General features: G+C 39.5%; 1 protein-coding gene across 2 annotated transcripts; it reads right to left on the minus strand.

The window, feature by feature from the left end:
- Nucleotides 1-4,871: 4,871 nt before the first annotated feature.
- patz1 (POZ/BTB and AT hook containing zinc finger 1) lies at nucleotides 4,872-21,424 on the minus strand. 2 transcript variants are annotated; one of them, XM_047346514.1, is made up of 5 exons: nucleotides 18,237-21,424; nucleotides 16,006-16,069; nucleotides 15,741-15,912; nucleotides 13,188-13,349; nucleotides 4,872-10,092 (listed from the first exon to the last, which is right to left on the minus strand). In XM_047346514.1, the coding sequence occupies exons 1-5, from the start codon at nucleotides 19,469-19,471 to the stop codon at nucleotides 9,614-9,616; spliced, it is 2,112 nt and encodes a 703-aa protein (XP_047202470.1). In that variant the 5' UTR covers nucleotides 19,472-21,424; the 3' UTR covers nucleotides 4,872-9,613. The 2 variants fall into 2 exon arrangements, with proteins under 2 accessions (XP_047202470.1, XP_047202471.1); XM_047346515.1 differs by lacking the exon at nucleotides 13,188-13,349.
- Between the last annotated feature and the right edge of the window lie 107 nt (nucleotides 21,425-21,531).

A 21,531-nucleotide genomic window follows, 5' to 3' on the forward strand; every position in this document is an offset into this window, starting at 1 on the left:
ATTACTAATTAAAGAAAGCATATAAAATTCTAGTTAAATCGTGGACATTCAATTATTTGAGTCACCGTATTTTTGGTTCTTCATTGGTGGTAAAAACCAAGATATCTGAGATATTTTAGGAGGTTTTTATAGGTTGCCTTAGCCAAGTTTGTTAAAACAGCGACCTTGGGGCTCATGCTGAGCTACTAAAATTAATATAGCCCATATACCGAGAGCCAGTTGTAAATTAGGGAATGAGCAGCCGTGAACAAAAGTGACTGTCGAAGGTGTGGATGACTTACGATAGGCTACTCGGTCGCCTGGACCTCCAGTTGAAGAAGGGCGAGACTTTTGCATGAAGGCTGTCAGAGGCTAGGCGAGTCATTTCACGACACCAGCTTAAACAGAACTTTCATTAAACCCGCTTAGTAAGATCTTTCAGGTTTAGGGAAGTCCGGACCCATTGGATGGAGAGATGGATTGAGCAATCCCTTTAGACATGGGGAAGTAGGAGGGAGGGGTTAGCTCATTGGACAACGAAAGTTCACAGATGCTTTTTTTTATCCAATCTGACTAAATTTGACTATTTTGCTAAGGAAAAGGGGACGGGGGGATATTTCTGCTTCTAGATGTGCAAAGCTGGTAGCGACATCCCCTAAAATATCTGCAGCTGTAATTTCAGCACAGGTGGATCTACAGAGTAATGATGAAAGATGTGAAAACAAAGGCACACCTTTCAGTTGTTTCTGTGTGAAATGTTGCAAACCATGTATCCTCTTCTTCCTCTTGCTGTTGGTGGTAGCATAATTTTTTCAATGGGTATCAGAGTAAAGGAAGCTGCATATTAAGATTTATTTTTGGAAAACAAAATAAAAACCATTTCCTTCCACTCCAGAATTGTGCACTATTTTGTGCTGGTCTACCATATACAATTCCCAAAAATAATAAGTTGTTGAACATGTTGCAGATGTGCAGCAGATGTGAAGCAACATAAACACTGCATCACTTATTGCAACAAAGTGAGGTTCTTCAGGTCATAAGCCTTGCAGCAAATGACCCTCTGATACAGAAATGACATCTGGTAGTCTTTTTCTCCTTTTGCATTGTTAGTATTTATGCTTAGGCCAGCATTTATGCATTTGGGTTTCTTTTATTTCAGCCTCCTCCCTTGTAGATGAAAATAATGTCTAACCTACTGATTGCAGCTGTAACAACCCCAGGAATCAGCTAGATAGAGCAGGTTTCCTCTTAGTCAACTAAAGTCTGTTTATGTGTAACTTTGTAGGGCAACCTTTATATATGCTGGACCTCAACTTGTTCTGCAGCCCGCATCCAAAAAGGTAGGCGGACATTGCTACATTGCAGCAATTTTTGAAAATGGATTATCTGTTTGAAATATCTCTCTAAAAGTACTTTGTATATTGTATACTTGTTATGGTTTGCGAGATAGAACCCCAGAATGCAGACGAGCAGGCAGCGTGATGGTAAGTGAAAAAAACAATATTTTAAAAAACAAAAACTCACTCTAAAAAGAGGCAGGAACAAAACAACGAACGGGAAGGCAGAACAGGCAAAAAACAGACTTGGCCAGGCTGGTCCAGACAGGCGTGGCGTGACTACAGGACAAGAGCAATATTTGAATAATGTTTCTGCAATGAACAACTGAACAGGAGTGTATATATGGAGAGTAAACCAGGTGGAGCAAGGAGACAGATTAGTTTGGAGCAGGTGAACCGGATTAACAGACAGAACAGAACGTGGCTGGAGCAAGAACAGAGACTCTTGAATACAAACAAAAACTAAAGCATGACCAGAACCAAAAACCAAACTTGACAAAACATGAACAAGATTAAAACATGACCAGAAAAATAATAAACAGAAGCATGATTCAAAAACTGTGAGACAAATATAAGAAAATTCCAGAAACCAAAAACCAAACAACCCCAAATCATAACGATGTGGATTTGGGCTGCAGGAGATTAATATATTTATAATTTTTAGAGACATTATTTGGTTGGCTCTATGCACTTGTAGTTTTATTCCAATATATTTTTTGCCTTTTATACTTTTATACTTTTGGTATTGTAAGTACATTATATTTTCTTACCACGAATTTACAAATTTCAAAAAATTCAAATAAAACAAATTCAGCAAATCACTTAAAAATAAACTATTTTTTTTTAAACATGTTGGGTTATAACACTGGTGTCCGTGGTATTGGGAATTCAGGAATCTTTTCTCCAGGTTTCTCTCATCACTTCTCCAGCAGTGATGAGACCTATTGCCCTCTTGAAAAATGAGCATGAAATGCAGCACATTTTGTGTCATGTGGTTGTACTGCACCCTTTTTTTTTTGCATGTTCTCTGTTCTGGTGCCCAAATAATTCAGTTTTAGGATCATCTCTCCAAAGAATAAAATTCCAGAAGTCCTAGGCCTTGTCTATGTTTTTTTTTTTCAATCTTAATACGATGTTCACTCTCACCTCAACAGTCAGGAGCACACGAACCAAAATAATTATGAGCTTCTTATGTTATACACCTACAGCCATCTCGAGCTTAAAGTTCATTGCTCTTTACGCAGTCGATAGGACACAAGAACAAATATTCACTAGCCAAAAAATATTCAGAACATAGGTCCACCTACGCTGCTATGTCAGCCACTTCAAGCATCATGCATGCCGAGGTCAGTGAATCTTCATCAGTTTAAACAGAACGTCTGCATAGTATAGCATGAGGTTATGTAACATTACTGAGTCATAGATGCAACAGGTTAATTTTCCAGAACCTAGAAGTTACTTTAATGTAACATCCTTGGTTACTTTCTTGGAATTTACCAAGTATTTCCTGGACCTTTTATGGGACTGTATGTCCCTGGTTAATTCTGGGTAAGTACCTGGTAAGATTCAGAAAGTACCTAGTAAGTTGTGGGAAAGTAACCATGACGGTTACATACAAGTATGTGGTATGTTGTACAAAGAAGCTGGACAGTTTTGGGAAAATAATCAGTAAGTCCCATGAAGGTTCCTGGAAAGTATCTGGAATATTCCAAAACTACCTCGTGAGTTCTGGTAAGTATGCCGTAAGTTCCAAAAAGAACATCCCGAGACAGCACACGTGCCGCTGATCACACATCAGGCTTGTAAGAAGAGGTCAGTCAGCAGGGAGCGCCATAGACACTCCAGCTGGGAGTGGATCGGAAAACATCATTAAAACATTTACAGAGTGAGAAAAAAGCTGGCAAGTTTTGGTAAAGTAACCAGTAAATTTTATTAACAAATCCAGAAAGGTAAACTGGTAGGTTCCTATTAGTATTGAGAAAGTGCCTGCAAGATAACCAGTAGGTTCTGTGAAAACTTCAGAAAAGGACCGGGTAAATTTTAGAAAGTTCTTAGCCCTCAGATCCTGTAGGTATACATCATTTTAATCTTTTGTGTCATTTGCAGTTATGGACGTGGGCCTTTTATCTCGCTTTGTTAATGTTTTAATAATCTTTTCAAATCCACTCCCAGCAGGAGTGTCTATGGCTCTCCGTGCTGACCTCTTCCTACAAGCCTGCCGCCCTTCTGCATATGTGAACAACAGCACGCTTGCTGGCTCGGGATGTTCCTGGTTGGAATGCTGTTCGGCTATATTGTGGTACGACATCCACCCTGTATCGTTTGCGGGCTATTTATATGAGGGTATGGTTTTCTTACCACTTTGCTTTTGTTGTGTCCTCACAGAAGGGATTCAGGCAGTTCTGCATTTTGATTTTTGTACTTACTCCACTTCCAGTGCTGCGTTCATGATACATTTTGTCCCAGAGACCAAAGGGAAGACCATTGAAAAGATAAAGACTGTTTTCAACAAACTGAACTGACACAACTGAAGTGACAGTGACATGGAAAACACAGATGTTTCAACTAAATTGTAACTCTTTGCCTTTTTAACATTGGCTTTTAGGAAAAAATGTTGCATATTTGCCATTTCTTAGGTCTCTGTATTTTTTTCAGTCATAGTAGAGGAGTTTTGTTTTATTCTGGCATTTTCCAATCAATTACTGCTTTTAAATGCACATATTTATACAACCTATCCTGTTACACAATCCACACATCAGAACTACAATAGTTATATCCATGTTCATGTCTGAAATCAACGTGTAAAAAAGAAAGCAGCCACAAACAGCTGCAAAATGCATTAGAGTGATAACGATACCTTAGGAAAACCTTTTAAGTATCATGTAAAATACTGCAGTAGTAAGTCAAAGTCTCGCTTTTCTTGATTCGTTTCATAATTTATTGAACCATGAATTCTGCTCTCTACCAGAAATCCCAAAGAATGTTCAGCCATCAGGTTTTGACCTCAAGCTCAACTGTACCTGGGTTATGTAGCATGGCAATGGTCCGGTATGCACTATAAAGACCACCTCTGAATGGCTAAAAACAAAACCTAAACAAAAGAAAAGAAAAGAAAAACAAAGAACATGGAGGTTTAGAAGTGGCCTAGTCCAAGTCCAGGCAAAAATCGGATTGAGGTGCTTTGGCATGACCTTAAACAGGCCGTTGATGCCCAAAAGAAAATTAGGATATTTAAAACAATTATACAAAGGACAGCAAATCAAAATTCCTCCAAAGGGATGTAAAAGACTCATTACCAGTTTTTGCCACAAGGGGTGACATTACCAGTGATTAGGTTTGTTTGGATAGCTTTTTCCATTAATAAACAAAATGCAGTTGAAAACTGCACTGTTTTTACTCAGGTTATCTATATCTGATAAAACATTTTAATAACCAGAAATGTCAAGAGTGACAACAAAGCAAAAACAGAAGCAACCTCTAAATATTTCTTCACAGCATTCTGTGTAAACTTGTGACCATAACTATATCTAATGCCTAATAACCACAGGACAAATGTTTGGAGGTTTTCAGCTGCAATTTATTTGATTCTCATCTCTAAACCGAGAATTTGAGACCAGACTCGGAAACAGAGTACAAAAACAAATATCTATAGAAAAGTAAGCTCATAATGAAATATGTCCAAAGACGTCATAACAAAACACAAAGTTCAAGTGTTTTAAGAGCAATCCTGTAGAGTACAATGATAAAATACCATGGTAACATATTGTACATCTTGCGATTTTTATACAAAAGTGTCAATGCAAGTTACTCTGTACAATTTTCACCCTTTAGAAAAGAAAAAGGACTTTATTTTTTTAGTTATTTTTCCACTGCTGAGCACAATCAGTATTTTGGAAGGCACTTTGCAACAGACAAAAAGAAAGCAAAACATTTAAGCCAAAACAATTAATATAATTCAATTGTGGGAAAGAATAAAAAGACCATTTTCTCCTAATCAAATCTAAAACAAAGGTTTATTACTTCTTTACAGCATGTTACAAGTGTCTTTAAACGATAAATATAGCAAAACCATTAAATGAGGAAATACCAGTGCACAGTGGGTAAAAAAACAAGAAAAACAAAACAGAAAAAGCTTGGTCAAAGAGTCGAGTAGCTGGCAGTGTGAGCGCTACCACTGCAAAGTGATAGTTCAGTGTAACTAATACATACAACTACTGCCACCAACCAGTGATCGACATTCAGTCCCCAGCTCAGCTCGCATTCCTGAACGTGTACTTTACACTTCAGATGGCCATAACTTAACATCCCTCCCAAAAACACATGAAACTAAACCTTGATATGTACAAAACTCACCACTTACAAACACAGATCAAACAGGTTGGTTCATATATATATATATATATATATATATAGATCTATTTATATATATTTATATTGTGTGTGTGTGTGTGTGGAAGAGATATATACAGGTGTTACAATCACAATATAAACATAAATAATATTGGAATGTACTAAATAACTCACAATTAACCGGATAAAGCCAGATCCATCATCCACTCCCCACACACACACACACACACACACCATCAGCCCTTCAACTGTTAGACTGAGCCTGATTTGCATTGCGACACACACCTTTGACAAACAAAAGAAAAACCTGCGAGAATAAACTCGATGTGTGACGTGTAGTAGGTGCTTCGCAACCATGCGGATATAACAGAGCGAAACTGTGCTCACAGAGGTTCGTTGTACTTCACTTTTAAATATTTACAGGAAAAAGTAAAGGAGGAGAGTCATGATTGTGACAATAATGGAGCAGCAATTAGACAAATCCAGAAATATGGTAGTCAGGTGATTGATGCTTTTCAAGAAGAGCCAAATAAAAACATAAAAGTTTATTGGCTTTTATTCCTGCTGAGCTTTGAATGACAAACCAAAATGACCGTCTCACTAAGGGGTTCAAAAATAAACTGACTGGACATGATCTTCGCCGCTCATTTACAAAATGCTTGATATTACCCCCAACATTGAATCAAACAAACCTAAAACAATATTTTGCATAATTCCTCAAGTCAGTCAACATCTTTTGGGATTATCTGACAACACAAATTAAGAATTAGAAAATCTTCGCAAAGTGTTTGTAGATTTTATAATTCTGCTTGAAGAAATAAAAGATTTTAAGTGAAAATTTGAAAAACAATCCCATTAAAGATTTTCAATAAACTGCTTATGTGTGTCACATCACTGTTAAGACTCTCAGACATTTAAGATCCAACCTAAGAAAGCAACGGGACCCATGTCAACAGGATGCATCACGAGCGGCTCCGAGCACAGGAAGATGAAGGTGAAAAACGGTTCGTTCTGTCAGCTGTGGCTCCCTCCCTCTGCGAAGCGTCACAACACCTCCTTGCACAACACGCATATTCACATCTCAGGTTCCCATAAGTTAAAGTGGAAAAAAAAAACAAGAACAAACAACCAAGAGTTTTGTTTGACAGTAAATTAAAAACAACCCAAAACTCCAGGTATGAATAAGTTATTAAAATATAATCTACATCTTTTAAAATATATACTGAAAATATACCTGGTCTTGGTCCCCGTTTCATGAATTTAACGCATTCAAGAAACTAACAAAGACGTGGAAACAATCCGGACTTTGCTTTGAAATGTAATCAGCGAGATTTCTGGATCGAGGGCAGAAGGTTCACATAAATATCAGATCATTGTCCATTTACCAAACTCCAGCCACATTTGTCTCAATTTAAACGGAAATGTGCTGAGAAATATGCAACCAATGACTTTTCCTTCCTTGCAATGTGATATTTTACTTTTAAACTCTTTATTGACCAAATAACAAAAAAAGAGAGGCACTTTAAAAAGTGCCTCTGAGGGTATTTTATGTCAAAGTGCCTGACGAATTCAGAGAACATCATATGCAGCATCCTAAGCTGTTCCTGGCACCCCTGGTACAGATGAGTGTAAAGCCTTGCAGTAAATTCATCTTTTTCACAGCAGCATGATTTCAATTTTAGAATAATCCAACCTTTGATTTAAATACGTTTATTCAGTGGAGAAACAAAAATCTGTTCTAAACAAGTTAATCCCTGATGCTAGTTATTGGCCTGCTGTAAAATAAATGCAACTGAAACATTTTATTTATTAAAAGTACTGTAATATAAATGTACTTTGACTTTTACTTAAGACTTCTTGTTTTCCTGAGGTATAAGTACGACGCGACACAGAGACCCAATTCTTTCAACAGCTTTTCGAAATGGCAAAGAAATAAGTACACCCCATTTAAGGAACACTAACATGTTGATCTTCATAAATCTGGCTAGAAATGTTTACAACTGGAACCATGACTAGGTTGGTTGGACCGGAACACATGTTTAAGTTGCCAAAATTAAACATGTGGTTTGTTAAACTCTGCTGGTTATTTAACCTGAACCCCGTGCTTTGATTAGATGACACACAGATGAAGTTTTAAAGCAATAATTACCATGACGGAAAAGCACATGACGCCCACTGTTAGGCATGGTGGAGGATCTGTGATACTGTGGGTCTGTTTCTCTTTTAAAAGGGCCTAGAAACTTTGGCATCATGAACATTTTGAAATGCCATGATGATTATATGTAAATCAAATGAAGAGAGAAATGGTGCATTAGAGACATAATCAACTAAGTGCAACCAGGTCACGCTGACAACAACATTGTTCAGTGTGGAAGTTGTTACCGAGTGAAGAGTTTTAGACTTTTGAGGAGTCCGATTCTAACCGCCATGGAACATGCTGGATTAGGAGTTAAGGCTCTACGTGTCCTACAGGGAATACACACACGTACTGCTGTTTACAGTCAGTAATGCAAACCGTCCTGATCGTGCCACGCAGTAATATCAGAAATAAGTGAAATCTTGTTTAACTGCAGAGCTGTGTAACACTAACTGCTCCCTCTCAGGCAGGATGTCACTTCAACTCTGCTGCTGATAGCGGCAATCACAAAAAGGCTTTCTAGGGTTCATGGGTCGGAACAATGAATGAATGAATGATTTAAAGATTTTGCAAACTTGCAGGTTTTTTCTCACAAATTTGAATTTGGACAGAGCTGTTATTTATTCTGACTGGATCTTGTTGAAAAACATTGTGATAAGGTTCATATTGCACTTTTAAAAATATGGACACAAGAAAGTTAGTGGACTATAATCTGTCTAGTAAATCAGTGAATGAGATGCCGTAAATCTTTTTCCTTGGGTTTTATTCATAGACACTTCTGTATTTTCAGTGATGCAGAGAGACTTAAATTCTGGCCTATTTTAAAAAAAAAAATTATCTCACTCTTAACATTTTATTGTTAAGCCAGATCAGCTTCTAATTTATCCAGAAAGCTAAATAAGTATTTTGTTGTCATTTATAGTTGTTTAGGAGAAATCTAAACCTGATCAAATAGGCAATGGGAAACTAGTGCATCTCTAGTGTGCAGGATGAACAACACATATCAATAAATGTGGCACGTGGGACCTTTTAGCAAATCTACTTCAAGTTTTAATTTTCCTTTTTTTTTTCCAGTGCAATGGCATTAAAAGATGACTTTATTTTAAGGTTAGTGTTGCATCTTTACCAGGGGTGTTAATGAGCAAGTAGGGCGCTGCATGCCTCATCTTCTCAAACGGCATCAGTCTGTTCGACGTGTTTCATCTTCACTATCTAAGAGATTAACAAAAGAACTGAAGTCAATTTAAATTCCTGCCCAGAAGAAAGAAAAAACTCTGAATTTACATAAATCTAGATGTAAGCCCTGCTTTTGCTCTGAGGTAAAGACATCTGTAATCACTCAGATGACCAAGGATCTGTTTTTAAGCTCGCTAGAGCAGTTAAAGTGAGCAAGTTAACATCTACTCCTTCTAACAGTAAAGTAAATAAGTCATCTCATGAGAAGAACATTTGTGCAGCTGAGAAAGCTCAGGAAAAAAAACTCATGAGAGACAGAAATGAAACAGAACTTTCACAGGCCGACATCAGTGGAAAAAAACAAACAAAAAACAACCTTTGTGTCATTTCTTGAAGCACAAACATTAAATGGCGAAAACACCCCCTTTTATCCTCTGAAAAAGTAGAAAGGTAGGACTTCAATGGCAGTTTCTGACAAAAAATGTTGGATGCACGTTAAGCAATGAGACAAACAGAAAGAGTAGTCTTGAGGCAAAGTTATTCCCAAACACAGAGCATTTTCTGTGGGCGACCCGGCTTTCGTCCAAAGAATGAGGAGGCCAAAAGACATCTTGCAAAAGCCTCTGAGAAACTGTTACTTCCCTCCAAAGTCGATTCCACTCTGACCTGCCTCAGCGTCCACAAGAGAAGAGGCAAAAGCAGACTGGACTATCTGAAAGCCGAAGGACTCGAGGAGGGACATGTTTTGTTGTGGGGAAAAAGGGGAAGTCAGGGAGGGTGCCATCTCGCTTAAACCAGACCCCGAGACCCCGTGGGTCCTCTGGGCTTTGTGAACGCGGTGCTGGTGCTTGTTGAGGTAGGACTTAGTGCGAAACGCCTGGCCGCAGATCCCACAGATAAACTTCTTTTCGGGGTCTGCGTTGGCTTTAGAAGTATCTGGAGACCCGAGGACGGTGGCAGGAGCCCCATTGCAGGCTAAGGAGGGCTCCTCCATCTCCGGTCCGTCGGATTTGGTGGGAGACTTAAGCTCGCTGACATTGGACAATTCCCTTAATGAAGTATCCGACTCCTCCGACTCCAGGTGGGGACACTTGCCGACGTTTTCCTGCCCGTCTGAGGTGAAAACAGCACAGATGGGAGAGAGAGGATGAAACAGCAGATATGGGAGACAAAGAGAGACATGAATTACGACACATGAGTAAAAACTGGAAAAAAAAAAAAACATTGCGTCAAATCCAACTTCAAGAAACTGATAAAACAGTCAATTTAAAGCAGCAGATGTTACATCTGACAGGCCCAAACATTAATACGACATAATACAGCAAACAGAGGCTGCAGCTCAGCCCAGTAGCCCCAGAATCCAACAGCATTTATGCCAGTCCATCCAACCAGTGAGCCATGCTTGCTCCATGCACCCCCAAACCTTCCTGCATAACCGTGGCACAGATTTTTCTGGTGAATATTGTTTAAATTTACCAAACCTATTGGCTGAGTAAATAATAAAGCCGAGCAGTGTTTTCATAGATTCAGTCCCTGACATGAACTGTTCTCCCACGTGTTAATCATCATCGTAACAGCAACAACCCTTCTTCATTTTTCAGAAAGAGCTGATGCTGCAAAGGAAAACAAGAGCAATCCCCAAAACCTGCTGCTTTGGTGAAATCAACAATAACCGCGGAAAATTTACAATCAGCACTTAATTATCAACAGGTCTTCCCCACTGGTTGTAGTGTGGAGACATGCAGTGCCTTGCAAAAGCGTCCATGACCCTTGAACTCTTCCAGGTTTTGACACGTTACAACAAACCTTAATGTATCTTACTGTTTTTTTTTTTTTTTGTGACAGACCAGCACAAAGTAGTGCAGAACTGTGAAGTGGAAGGAAAATGATACATGCATTTGATTTTTTTATTTTACAAATAAAAACCTGTTCAAGTGTTCCATTCAGTCCCCTTTACTCAGACACCTAAATGAAATCCAGTGCAAGCAACTGCGTTCAGAACACAATTTATTAGTGAGTAGAGTCTACCGGCGAGTAATTTAATCTCAGTATAAATCCAGCTGTTCTCTGCAGCCCTCAGCAGTTGGTTAGAGAACATCATAGAGCAAACAGCATAATGGAGACCAAGGAACACAGCAGACCGGTCAGGGAGATGGTTCTGGAGAAGCTAAAATGAAGGTTAGGTTTTAAAGCAATATCCCAAACTTTGGCCATCTCACGGATCACTGTTCAATCCATCATCTGACAACAGAAACTGTTGTGATCAACAGCAAACTTACCAAAACAGGACGAGTGTCAAGAAGAACACAATTCTTTAGAAAGAAAGCCATAAGTCCTGTTGCCACGATCCATGTTGGGGATCCAGCAAACATATGAAAGGTTTTCTCGTCACATATACCAAAATACATTTTGTGGCCTACATGCAGAATTAAGTATTTGGAGAAAAACTAACAATGTTCATCGCCATGACAATTCAATACCCTCAATGAAGCATGGTGGTGGCAGCATCATACTGTGTGGATGCCTTCATTCAGCAAACACAGGGAAGCTGTTGCCATCCGATGGGAAGATGGATGGAAGTGAATACGGGAATAACCCTGAAGAAAACCTGTTAGAGGCTGTAAAGGACTGCAAAATATACAGTCAGAATTATACAGGAATGATTTAGATCAGTTGTGTCTAAATTCAGTCCCCAATGGCAGGCATCCTCCATGTTTTGGATCCCACATTGGTTCAACACACCTGAATTAAATGATGGTTCATTACGAAGTCGCTGCAGAACCTAATGGCATCCTGAGAAGGTATATTAACTGTATTGGATATATCTAAAACCTGCGGGATACCAGCCCTTGATGGCTGGAGTTGGAATCCCCTGGTATAAATTTCAAGCATATTCACATGAATGTTAGAATCTGTGGCTCACAGATGCTCTCCAACCAATCTGACTGAGCCTGAGCTCCTTTACCAGGAGCAATGGGCAAAACATTTAATGTCTAAAGGTTCAAATTTGACAGAGACATTCCTGAAAGACGTGCAGCTCTGATTGCAGTGAAAGGTGGTCCTACAAAGTATTGGTTCAGGGGGCCAAACAAAAAATAAATAATATGCATTTTCCTACCACAACAGAATTATGCACCATTTTGTGTTGGTTTATCACATAAAGTTACAATACAACAAACTTGAGTTTGTGATTATAACATCAAATTTGAAAAGGTTTAAGGGGTAGAAATACTTCTGCAAGGCACTGGAAAATATATAAAAGGCCAGAAACAAACTAAATAGTTGAATGTTCAGCCTTACTCAACAAACCAACCATTCATTTATTTATAAGAACAGATAAAGATTTCGGCACCATTTAGCAATTTAATCAACATTTCAATACCTCACCTTTGCTAATAGTTTTGACTAAAAATCCACATCACTGGATATAAATTTGCCTGTTTTATGTTTTTTTTTTATTATTATTTGGGGCTCAACGCTCTCTATGTCCTGCATCTATGCAACAGTTTCTCCTGTAGAAACGGTGCCAGTGAATCCAGGGCGGGCATATGGAGCACAGTCCAGGACGATCATGCATCACTGTGCAAAGGTGAAGGACCGCTCATGAACCAGCCAAGCAGAAACAGACACTCAACTCTGCAGCCACAGCCATGCTAGACAGCAACGCATAGACACAGGCAAAAGTGATACACATCTTTATCATTTGAATCATCGCTGGAGAAAACGTTTAATAATTTCCTCTGTTCTCAGTTAGTACATTGTATAATCTAAACTAGGGCTGGGCGAATAGTAAATAGTCCACTGAAGAAACTAACAGTGAATTAGGGTTCTTGTTTTTGAGTTGATGCGGTGTGCAGTAGCTTCATTTTTGACTTCCAGATAGATGACCAGGAGTTCCCAGTATGCTGGTATTTGCAACACTTTTCCAGCTCTCAGTGACAGTTGGCTGAATTATAATAACTGTTTAAACATGGGCCACTAACATGGGTATTTAAAAAAAATGCTCAGGACAAACTACCAAAAATGTTCTTGCAGTTCTTTGCAAATAAAGCTGCAATGAAGACAAAAAGCATGAAAGCAGCAACTGATATGTGAACTGGGTCAAAATATACAGAGGCCTGGCAGCTTGTTTCTCCGTAGCAAAAGACAGCCAGAAACATAAAAACAAGTTTTGGAGGGAGGGAGGAGGCGAGCGGACGACTGCTTGCCTTCCACTGAGCACTGGCGTCCCATTTGGTAAGGGGTGCCGTTGTGCATCTGCAGCTGCAGCTCCCCCCTTGGATCAGGGAAGTGCATTGTGGCAGAAGTGGGCAGTGACGAGCCATGGTGTGTCTTTATATGCACCTTAAGGTAGGACGCAGTGGAGAAACCTGGGGCCAAAAAAAAAAACAAACAAAAACATAACAAAGAACAAGGCGGTTGCTTGATACAGTCAAAGCCTTGGCTATAAGAAAGGGACCTTAAACAACAACAGGCTAACTGATGGCAGCACGCTTCTTGACTGGTTGGTCTGGAATAACTCTAGACCTCAAAAATGGTTCAAATGAACAACAACTGAAACAACCTCCAGCCACCAAACCTGAATAAGTCATCCCACACGGACGGATGACACACTGAATGAAACACTGCTTAACTTCTGTATCTTCGATGTAGTTTTATACCTGACTGTAACACTGAAGGCCCAGACAAATTATTCACTTTTCATCACATTACAACCACAAACTTTCATATATTTTATTATGATTTGATGCAACAGACGTGTACAAATTATTTCATTATTGTGAGCTGGGAAAAAAAGGATACATGGTTATAAAAGTCTTTATACCAATAAAATTCTGAAAAGTGTGGCATGCATTTGTATTCGGCCTCCTAAAGTCTTTTATGGTATGTTTCTCCAAGCTTTGCACATCTAGAGACTGAAGTTTTTATCTGTTGCGCTTTGCAAAACAGCTCAAGCTAAGTCAGATTGGATGGACAGCGTCTGAATATTAATATTAATTTTAAATGCTATTAAAGGTTTTGCCAAAGATTCCAGATTAAGTTGAGGTCCTGACTTTGACTTGGCCATTTTAAAAGACATGAATGTGTTTTGATAGAAACCTGTGGTTTTCAAACTTTTTGCCACGAGGGCCAAAACTGTCAAGAAACATTTGTCTCCTTTTCTTTATTAAAAATGCAAAAAATAATTTGATCAATTATTGGTTTTTAGCTTTTGCCTGATCAACAATTAACTTAGCACAATATGTTACAGAAATGAACAAAGCAGCGTGATTTTTGTAGAAAATGATCTGTAAATCATTGTAGATCCAAATCATGACAGGAATCTTGCACACGTTAATCTACTCTCAGCAACAAGAACGGGATATGGATCCACCCTTTCTTCTAAAATGTTTCTTTTATTTAAGCAAGTTTTATAAATTCAGTGGACAATGATAGAAATGAAAGCAAAAAATAAAATAAAATCGCTAAAAACTGAAGATCAATACATTGCATTGTTTTATTTTCCATTTAAAAGAAGATCTTAATTTGACTGCATCTTTTTTCAAAGATCTCGCATTTTTGTTAATTTCCCCCTAAAAATATTTTTAAAACGTGTTTCTCCAGTAACCTCCAGCCAAGGCTGGGCCAAATGTGTACATTTTTTAATTGTAAACCATTTTTTGTAGCTCTGACTGCATGTTTAGTTACCTTATCCTGCTGCAAAATGCACCTCCAGTTTCCCTGCTCCTTCTTTTCAACCCCCCAGCATGACACTGCCACCTCCATGTTTCAGGGTAAATATGGAGTGTTCAAGGTGATGTGCAGCCTTAGTTTGCTACCACACATAGCATCTCATCTGACTAGACCACTTTCACCTGTTTGCTGTGTACTCTGCAAGTGGACTTTTGAAGGCACCGGATTTTATTTCGGGATATGGACGGAAATTAGGCTGAAAATGAATGTGTGCCACACTTTTCATATTTTCAATTTGTAAAAATATGACGTAAAACTACATTTCATTTTTAAATGATGTGCTAGTTTGTGTCTGTCACATAAAATCCCAATAACCTACACTGAGGTTTTTGGTAGCAACTTGAGAAAAAGTTCAAGGTACTGCAACCAACTATCCTCCAAGCAGCGCATTACATAGTAAACAACTTAAATGTGATCTCTCCAAGTAAATAAACTGCACTAGCAAACAGGATAATTCATATTTGAACTCATAGTCCATCTAAACAGTTTGGCTCGGAGTGAAAAAAGCACTTCCCGAGCTTACAGAAGGTAAGGAGGAGTAAGGAACTTCACAAAGAAATGCTAAGGTGGATCACCAGATTCCACAATGCTCAAGTTAAACTTTCTCATACAAATATGTTTTATGGAAGTAGACAACCGTCTCCCTGCACAAGAGTCAATAACATGCATGATTTCCACAGAATAAGACCATAAATCTAGCCTAAATCAGACACAAAGCCCTTCAGCAACCTCTACAACCTAGAAACAATGCGTCAGGTTCAACGTGTTCTGCAAAACAGTGAGAAGTCAGTTGACAACAGTCTTCAAGGTGTATTTGTAGACGTCTGATATATTTTAGCTCCACCGACCTGGAGAGAAAACACAAACTATCAAGCATTCACTATCAAGTGAATAAAACACCTCTGAGTGCTTCAAATGCTGGTTTTCCAGATTTAGTCCAACTTACAATCTGAAATCTCATCAGCAAAATAGGCCAGGAGTTACTCAGATTTTTTAATGGGTTTGGACACGCTTTTGGTAAGAGTTACCTTTATTGCAAATGCCACAGTAGTTGTGAGTTCCTTCACTGTGTTTCTTTAGGTGGTCCGTCATGTAGGCGGCTCGCAGGAACTTGCCGCAAACTTTGCAGGGAATTTTGTCCTCGTGACACGCGAGGTGCGACCGGAGGCGATCTCTTGTCGCGAAGGAAGCGTTACAAATCTGAAACACATGGAGATGCACACATGAACACTCACATGGTGCTGTTAAAACGTTTTTTTTTTTTTACAACTAGTGCTGGATGCTGAAGGTTACCTGGCACTTGTGGGGTCTCTCTGTCGTGTGCACTTGTTTAATATGTCCATTCAGGTGGTCTGGTCTGTAGAGAAGTGCAAAAAATATGAAAATTGTTGGGGGTTTTTTTTTAACTGCAACAACTGCATAGATTTCTTTTTTTTTTTTTTTTTACAATAACTGTTAATAAATATTAAAACACAATTTGTAAAGAACTGTTCTTTCTCTGAACCCCAAATCAAGCTTATTGTAAGAAAAAATATATATTTTGCCACAGTCCTTCAGCACTTTCACTTTAAACTTATATGAGTAAATAATCCATGTTATCACAAAATTCTCTACATGTGCTTTTTCTTTCCAAAGTTACTTCTGGCATTGAGGTCTCTAGGGGTTCATCTGATTGGTCAGAAGCTGAGCACTTTGAGGGTCCTAACAGTACGTGTACATTGTTCTTGGATTCATTGACATCAATTAGTCTAAACCTGGGGTACTGGGTGACCAATAGAAAGCTTTTAAAATGCTGTTTACTGTTGCAAGAGTAATTCATACCTTCTATCTTATGAGGAGTAGTTTGTCGTCTGTATAAATAATCATCCTTTTCTGTTTCTTTTGACAACAGCGGAAAAAAATACATAGTAGGCGTGTAGAACATTAGGAAAACCCAACATTGCTATTATATTGTTTTGGATGTCACAATGTCCCGACACCTCTCCATAAGCTTTCTGACCTTGATCACTATATATACTAATTTATCACAGGAGAGCTTTAATGGATGGTACCTGAAATATAGACCACTCAATATTGCATTCAAGTAGTCCTTTGCTAGAGAAATACTGAAACTGCAACTGTGATCCTTTATATTATCCAGCTCTAAAAAATAAAACAAATAAAACAGATTTCACTGTAAAGATGAAAATGTTCTAGCAAATGTAGATTGGTTTTATTTTATCTGATTTGTTTTCAACCTCCACACCAGCAGGTGGAGGGTCTGATTTAGAAGCACTCTTGTTGCTACCCCGACTCCAAATTAAAACGGGAGATTAGTTTAAACGTCTAAATAAAATGATCCGTTTATCAAATGGGTCAAAGGAAAGGCAGCGGTTTCTAAATCCTGATCCCACTGTTCTTCGTGCTTAAATGTATCTCTGCTCCAGTACACCCAATTTAAATGATTGCATTACCTCCTCAGCCACCAAGTGCTGCAGGAGCCTGTTAATCACTAATTCATTTAATTTAGCTGTCTGGCAGCAGGGAAGCACCTAAGACATGCAAGACCACGGTGGAGAAAAGCTGAAATAAGGGATCCTAGAGAAAGAAACTTATATTATTTTTATGCAGGTTTTTAAAAATGTTTTTAATATGGAGCCTGAGACGGTATTGTGCGATAATAGAGAGCACCCTGAAGAAATATACAACTGCAGCTGGATTGGACCCTGTCTAAGGTTTTCAACTAAACATGCTGGACCCTCAAACTCCATACCCAAGTCCCTTGAGACCAAATGTGTTGTGAATTGGTGCTATATAAATGAAACTGAACTAAATATGAACTTGTGTTTTAACTTTGAGTGTACATACTTGACATCGGAAAGCAGTGGTATTTTACTCAAAGTTATACTAGAAGAATCATATACCAGCCTAGGCCTAGTAGACAGGCTTATGAGAGCATCTCTATACATTAGTAAATATATTAAAGCAGATCAAATAATGTACCTCCATTCAACAAGTGTCTTATTGCATAGAGTCATTCCATAGATAGATAGATAGATAGATATAGATAGATAGATAGATAGATAGATAGATCATGCTTGCATTGTCTGTTCATTTTAATGATTATGGTTTAAAGCTAATGAGATCATTATTAATTATGTAATAAAAATAAAAGGATTTTAATACAGAAACATCAGCCTATTGAAATGTGTGTCCCTGTTCTGTAGAGTATATCCACCCAATAATTGATCAAAGCTCTACAACATGAATTACTGCATCGATGAAGCGGGGCATGGAAGCAATCCCCGTTACTTGTGCACCTTTTCCTTCCACTCAACTTTCTGTTGATATGCATGGTTACCAAGGACATTTGTGTTTAAATTACATATATAGGCTATCAATGACTGTCATGAGTTAGGTTAATTTTTTATTTAATTACCGATATAAATTAACTTTACGATGATATTCTAAATTATTTCAAGGATCCTGTTCTTGGACATGTAAACATCCGATTCTCTTGCTAAAATCGTTGGGGTCCAACTCACCTCGAGAAACCTTTCCCACAGCTTTGGCACACATACGGTTTGCCAACCGAGCCATCGTGGGACCGAACATGGTAGGACATCCGATCCTTGCGCTTGAACCGCAGCCCGCACACGGGACACGCGTACGGCTTCTCCCCAGAGTGGGATAGCTTGTGTCGGTTCAGGTGATACACGTCCCGGAAAACTTTCCCGCAAATGTCGCAACCCACATGCCGCCTGGTCCGCTCCCGCTTGCGATTGTTGTCCAGCGCCAGCCCCACGGGTAACTGCACCCCGTTTTCCAGCAGCCCTGGCTGCGACAGCAGAGACAACCCCCCGGGTGTTGACAGGCCGTCTCCGAGGCTGTGGACGCCCCCGGTGGAGGCTCCGTGTTGCGCTTCGTGGTTCTTTAAGCGAGAAGCTTCTGTAAAAGCTTTACCGCAGGCCCCGCAGGGAAACAGCTGGCCGTTGACCTTCTGGTTGATGTGATTAAAGAGGACAGCCTCTTTCTTTGGTCTCCCCCTTGCCCGTTTGGATGCAGGCGAGCCAGCGTCGTGATGAAACATGCTCCCCATGATTTCCGCCGACGGAGACACAGAGAGTCCTTCGACAGGCTCCAACATCGGCACCGACGACTCGCCGCCGTCCTCCAGCAGCACGGCTGGTGTGTCTTCGCTCACGTTAATGTGCATCTGCGTGCTGTTCACAAAGCCTTGGCCGTTTAACAGTATACCTGTTCCGTTCACCAGCTCCTGCTGAGCCACGGGGAAACCCAGCTCCGTGGCCCCCGCGGCCTGGAAGAGGCTGGCCTCTCCTCCCCGGGCGGTCGGAACGAGGATTTGCACGTTGGACTGCTTGATGACCTCCTGGCATATCTCGATGACGGACCGCATCAGCAGAAACTTGGCAGCCGTCATCAACTCCGGGAAGCACTCCAACCGAACCACGATCCTGGAGGTGTACGCGAAGTCCAGGATGTCTTTGAAAACTCTCGGGCTGATCGTGTGCATCTCCAGCTCCTTGGCGTCGCCCTCACCCTCCGCCTGACGGCCGAACACCGACTCGAAGTACTCGCTGCAGGCGGCCAGTACCGCTTTGTGAGCGGGGAAGCTCTCCTCGCCGACGCGCAGGATCACGTCGCAGAACCTGCCTCCATCTTTCCTCTGAACGTTGAGGTTGTGTAGCATCTCCGCGCTGTGCTTGCTCACCTGGTAGGTGTACGAAGAGGTCCAAGACGGCTCCGATACCTTCTCCATACCGAATTCATCAAACAACAATGGTCTTTGTCGTCGACCGTCGCAGAAATGACAGAATGCGGTTTAACGGTCCCGATCAACCGAGGCCAGCTAGCTAGAAAAACCCGAACCAGCCGCCCCTCCCGTCGCTTTAGCATCTACCGTTAAACGTTAGCAGCAGCAGGGGAAAGATGGCAGCCCCCCAGCTTCCTGTGAACTTTGGCCCTGCTTTCTTATAGGGTGGGGGTCGCTCTTGTTTTGTTTATAAACGCTCATATAATTTAATACTAAATATAATAGTTTTCATATGAATTGCCTCTAAAGTTAGTTACTTCGAGGCGTTGCACCGCGGGGGATTTTTTTTTTTTTTATGCTTTTCTGGGCTAAACATTAACACGCAGGTCTCCCTCTATTTCCTGCCTGTGTGTGTTTTAAAGCACCTCCCCCAACCAACCTAAACCCCCCGTTTCTCTGCGAGCGCGTTCAAAATGAACATTGTACACATTTAAAGCACATAATGGAAGATGGTGAAAATAAGCATGATCACATTTGCATTTTAACATCAACAGATTTACATCTTATACAGTTTACATTGTAAGTTATTATACCAGTGGTTTCTAAAAGATTGGGTTGAGATATTAGTGCGAGTCTTGGAATGTTCACAAAAACATTTGGCATAGTTTTCCCCGTAATTGAAAGAAAAACCTGTGAAGAAAAATAAATAAAACTATGAGTGCCCCGATTTCCTTAATTTTGAGAGATCGGCAGATACATGTGAAACCGATCTTATCTACTTGTCTAACCTGTTGTGCAAGTTGTCTTTATAAAATGTGAAAAATGAATGACTATTGGAACAGCAATGCTCTAAACGTTTTATATTTGGTTGTTTTTCAATCAAATACAATTGGAACATTGGAGGTGTATTGTGACCTTATAACACCTGACAGTGTCAGTTATAAAAGAAATCGGAAGGTTGTGCTTTCTAAAGATCGGTAATCAGCTATTGGCCAGAAAACTGCAATCAGTGCACCCCTAGATAAAACTAATATATTGCACTGACTGACAAAAAAAAAAAAAAAAGTGAATTACCTAGTTAGGCGATTACCTAACTTGTGTTATGATTTCTCCAGTTTGTGGATTTCTTGATTCTAGGGGCCTGGTAGTAATCCAGGGTGTAGCTTGCAAAAACTAACCTAGAAAGTAGATTTATTTTATGCACCTACGGCTAGGTTGGTTTCCAGACTTTTTTATCACTAATTAAACCATTTGACAACAGCTTGTTGTATTTTCTGAAATTTATCTTTGATATCATGTTTGATAACCAGAAACCTTTAAATGTGACAAAAAAAAAACAAAAAACAGAAGGAAACTCATCAGCTCTGTAAATCAGATTATTTCCATATTGCCAACTGTGATTTAAATTTCAGACTTGTAGCATTTCTGAAAGAACTTGATAACCGACCTTTAGCAAGAACGTTTACACCTTTAACAAATTTCCCACAGTACACATTTAGCTTCAAAGCACATTTTAACAGGTTTTAGCCAACTATTGAAATACCCGTTTTCCAGCCAAGTTTAGATAAAAATACACTCCTGGTTGTAAAGGATCTTGTATTGGATAACAGATTTTAGTGGCCCAAGCATACAAACCAGTGTCAGAGGCACAATTATTTTGAAGAAAATGTTTCCCTGCATCATGAGACTTGTAGTTTTGTCACAGCATATTACCACCTGTATCGGCTCAATTACAGTTTACATGTTGCAAAAACTGCAATGGCTTAAAACCTGCATTAGTCAACTTTGGTTTAGATGAATACATTTTTTAAAATCAGGATTTCAGCAAATGCAGTTCAAGATCAATTGAAGACTTGAATTATGAAGACTAACTGAAAATTTATAAATAACCCAACAGGTACCTCAATATTCTACCTTCATAAAATTTGCCAGCAATCTAAAACCATTGCTGTGCATTTAGTGCTGCTAGGCTCTACAAAATTATCTGAACGCATAAGTAGTGTTTTTATGCATTTTAAATACCATATGGTGCATGTTCACCTCTGTCTTAAGCAAAACAGCGATAA

Source organism: Girardinichthys multiradiatus, chromosome 20 (genome assembly GCF_021462225.1).
Source record: "Girardinichthys multiradiatus isolate DD_20200921_A chromosome 20, DD_fGirMul_XY1, whole genome shotgun sequence".
NCBI lineage: Eukaryota > Metazoa > Chordata > Actinopteri > Cyprinodontiformes > Goodeidae > Girardinichthys > Girardinichthys multiradiatus.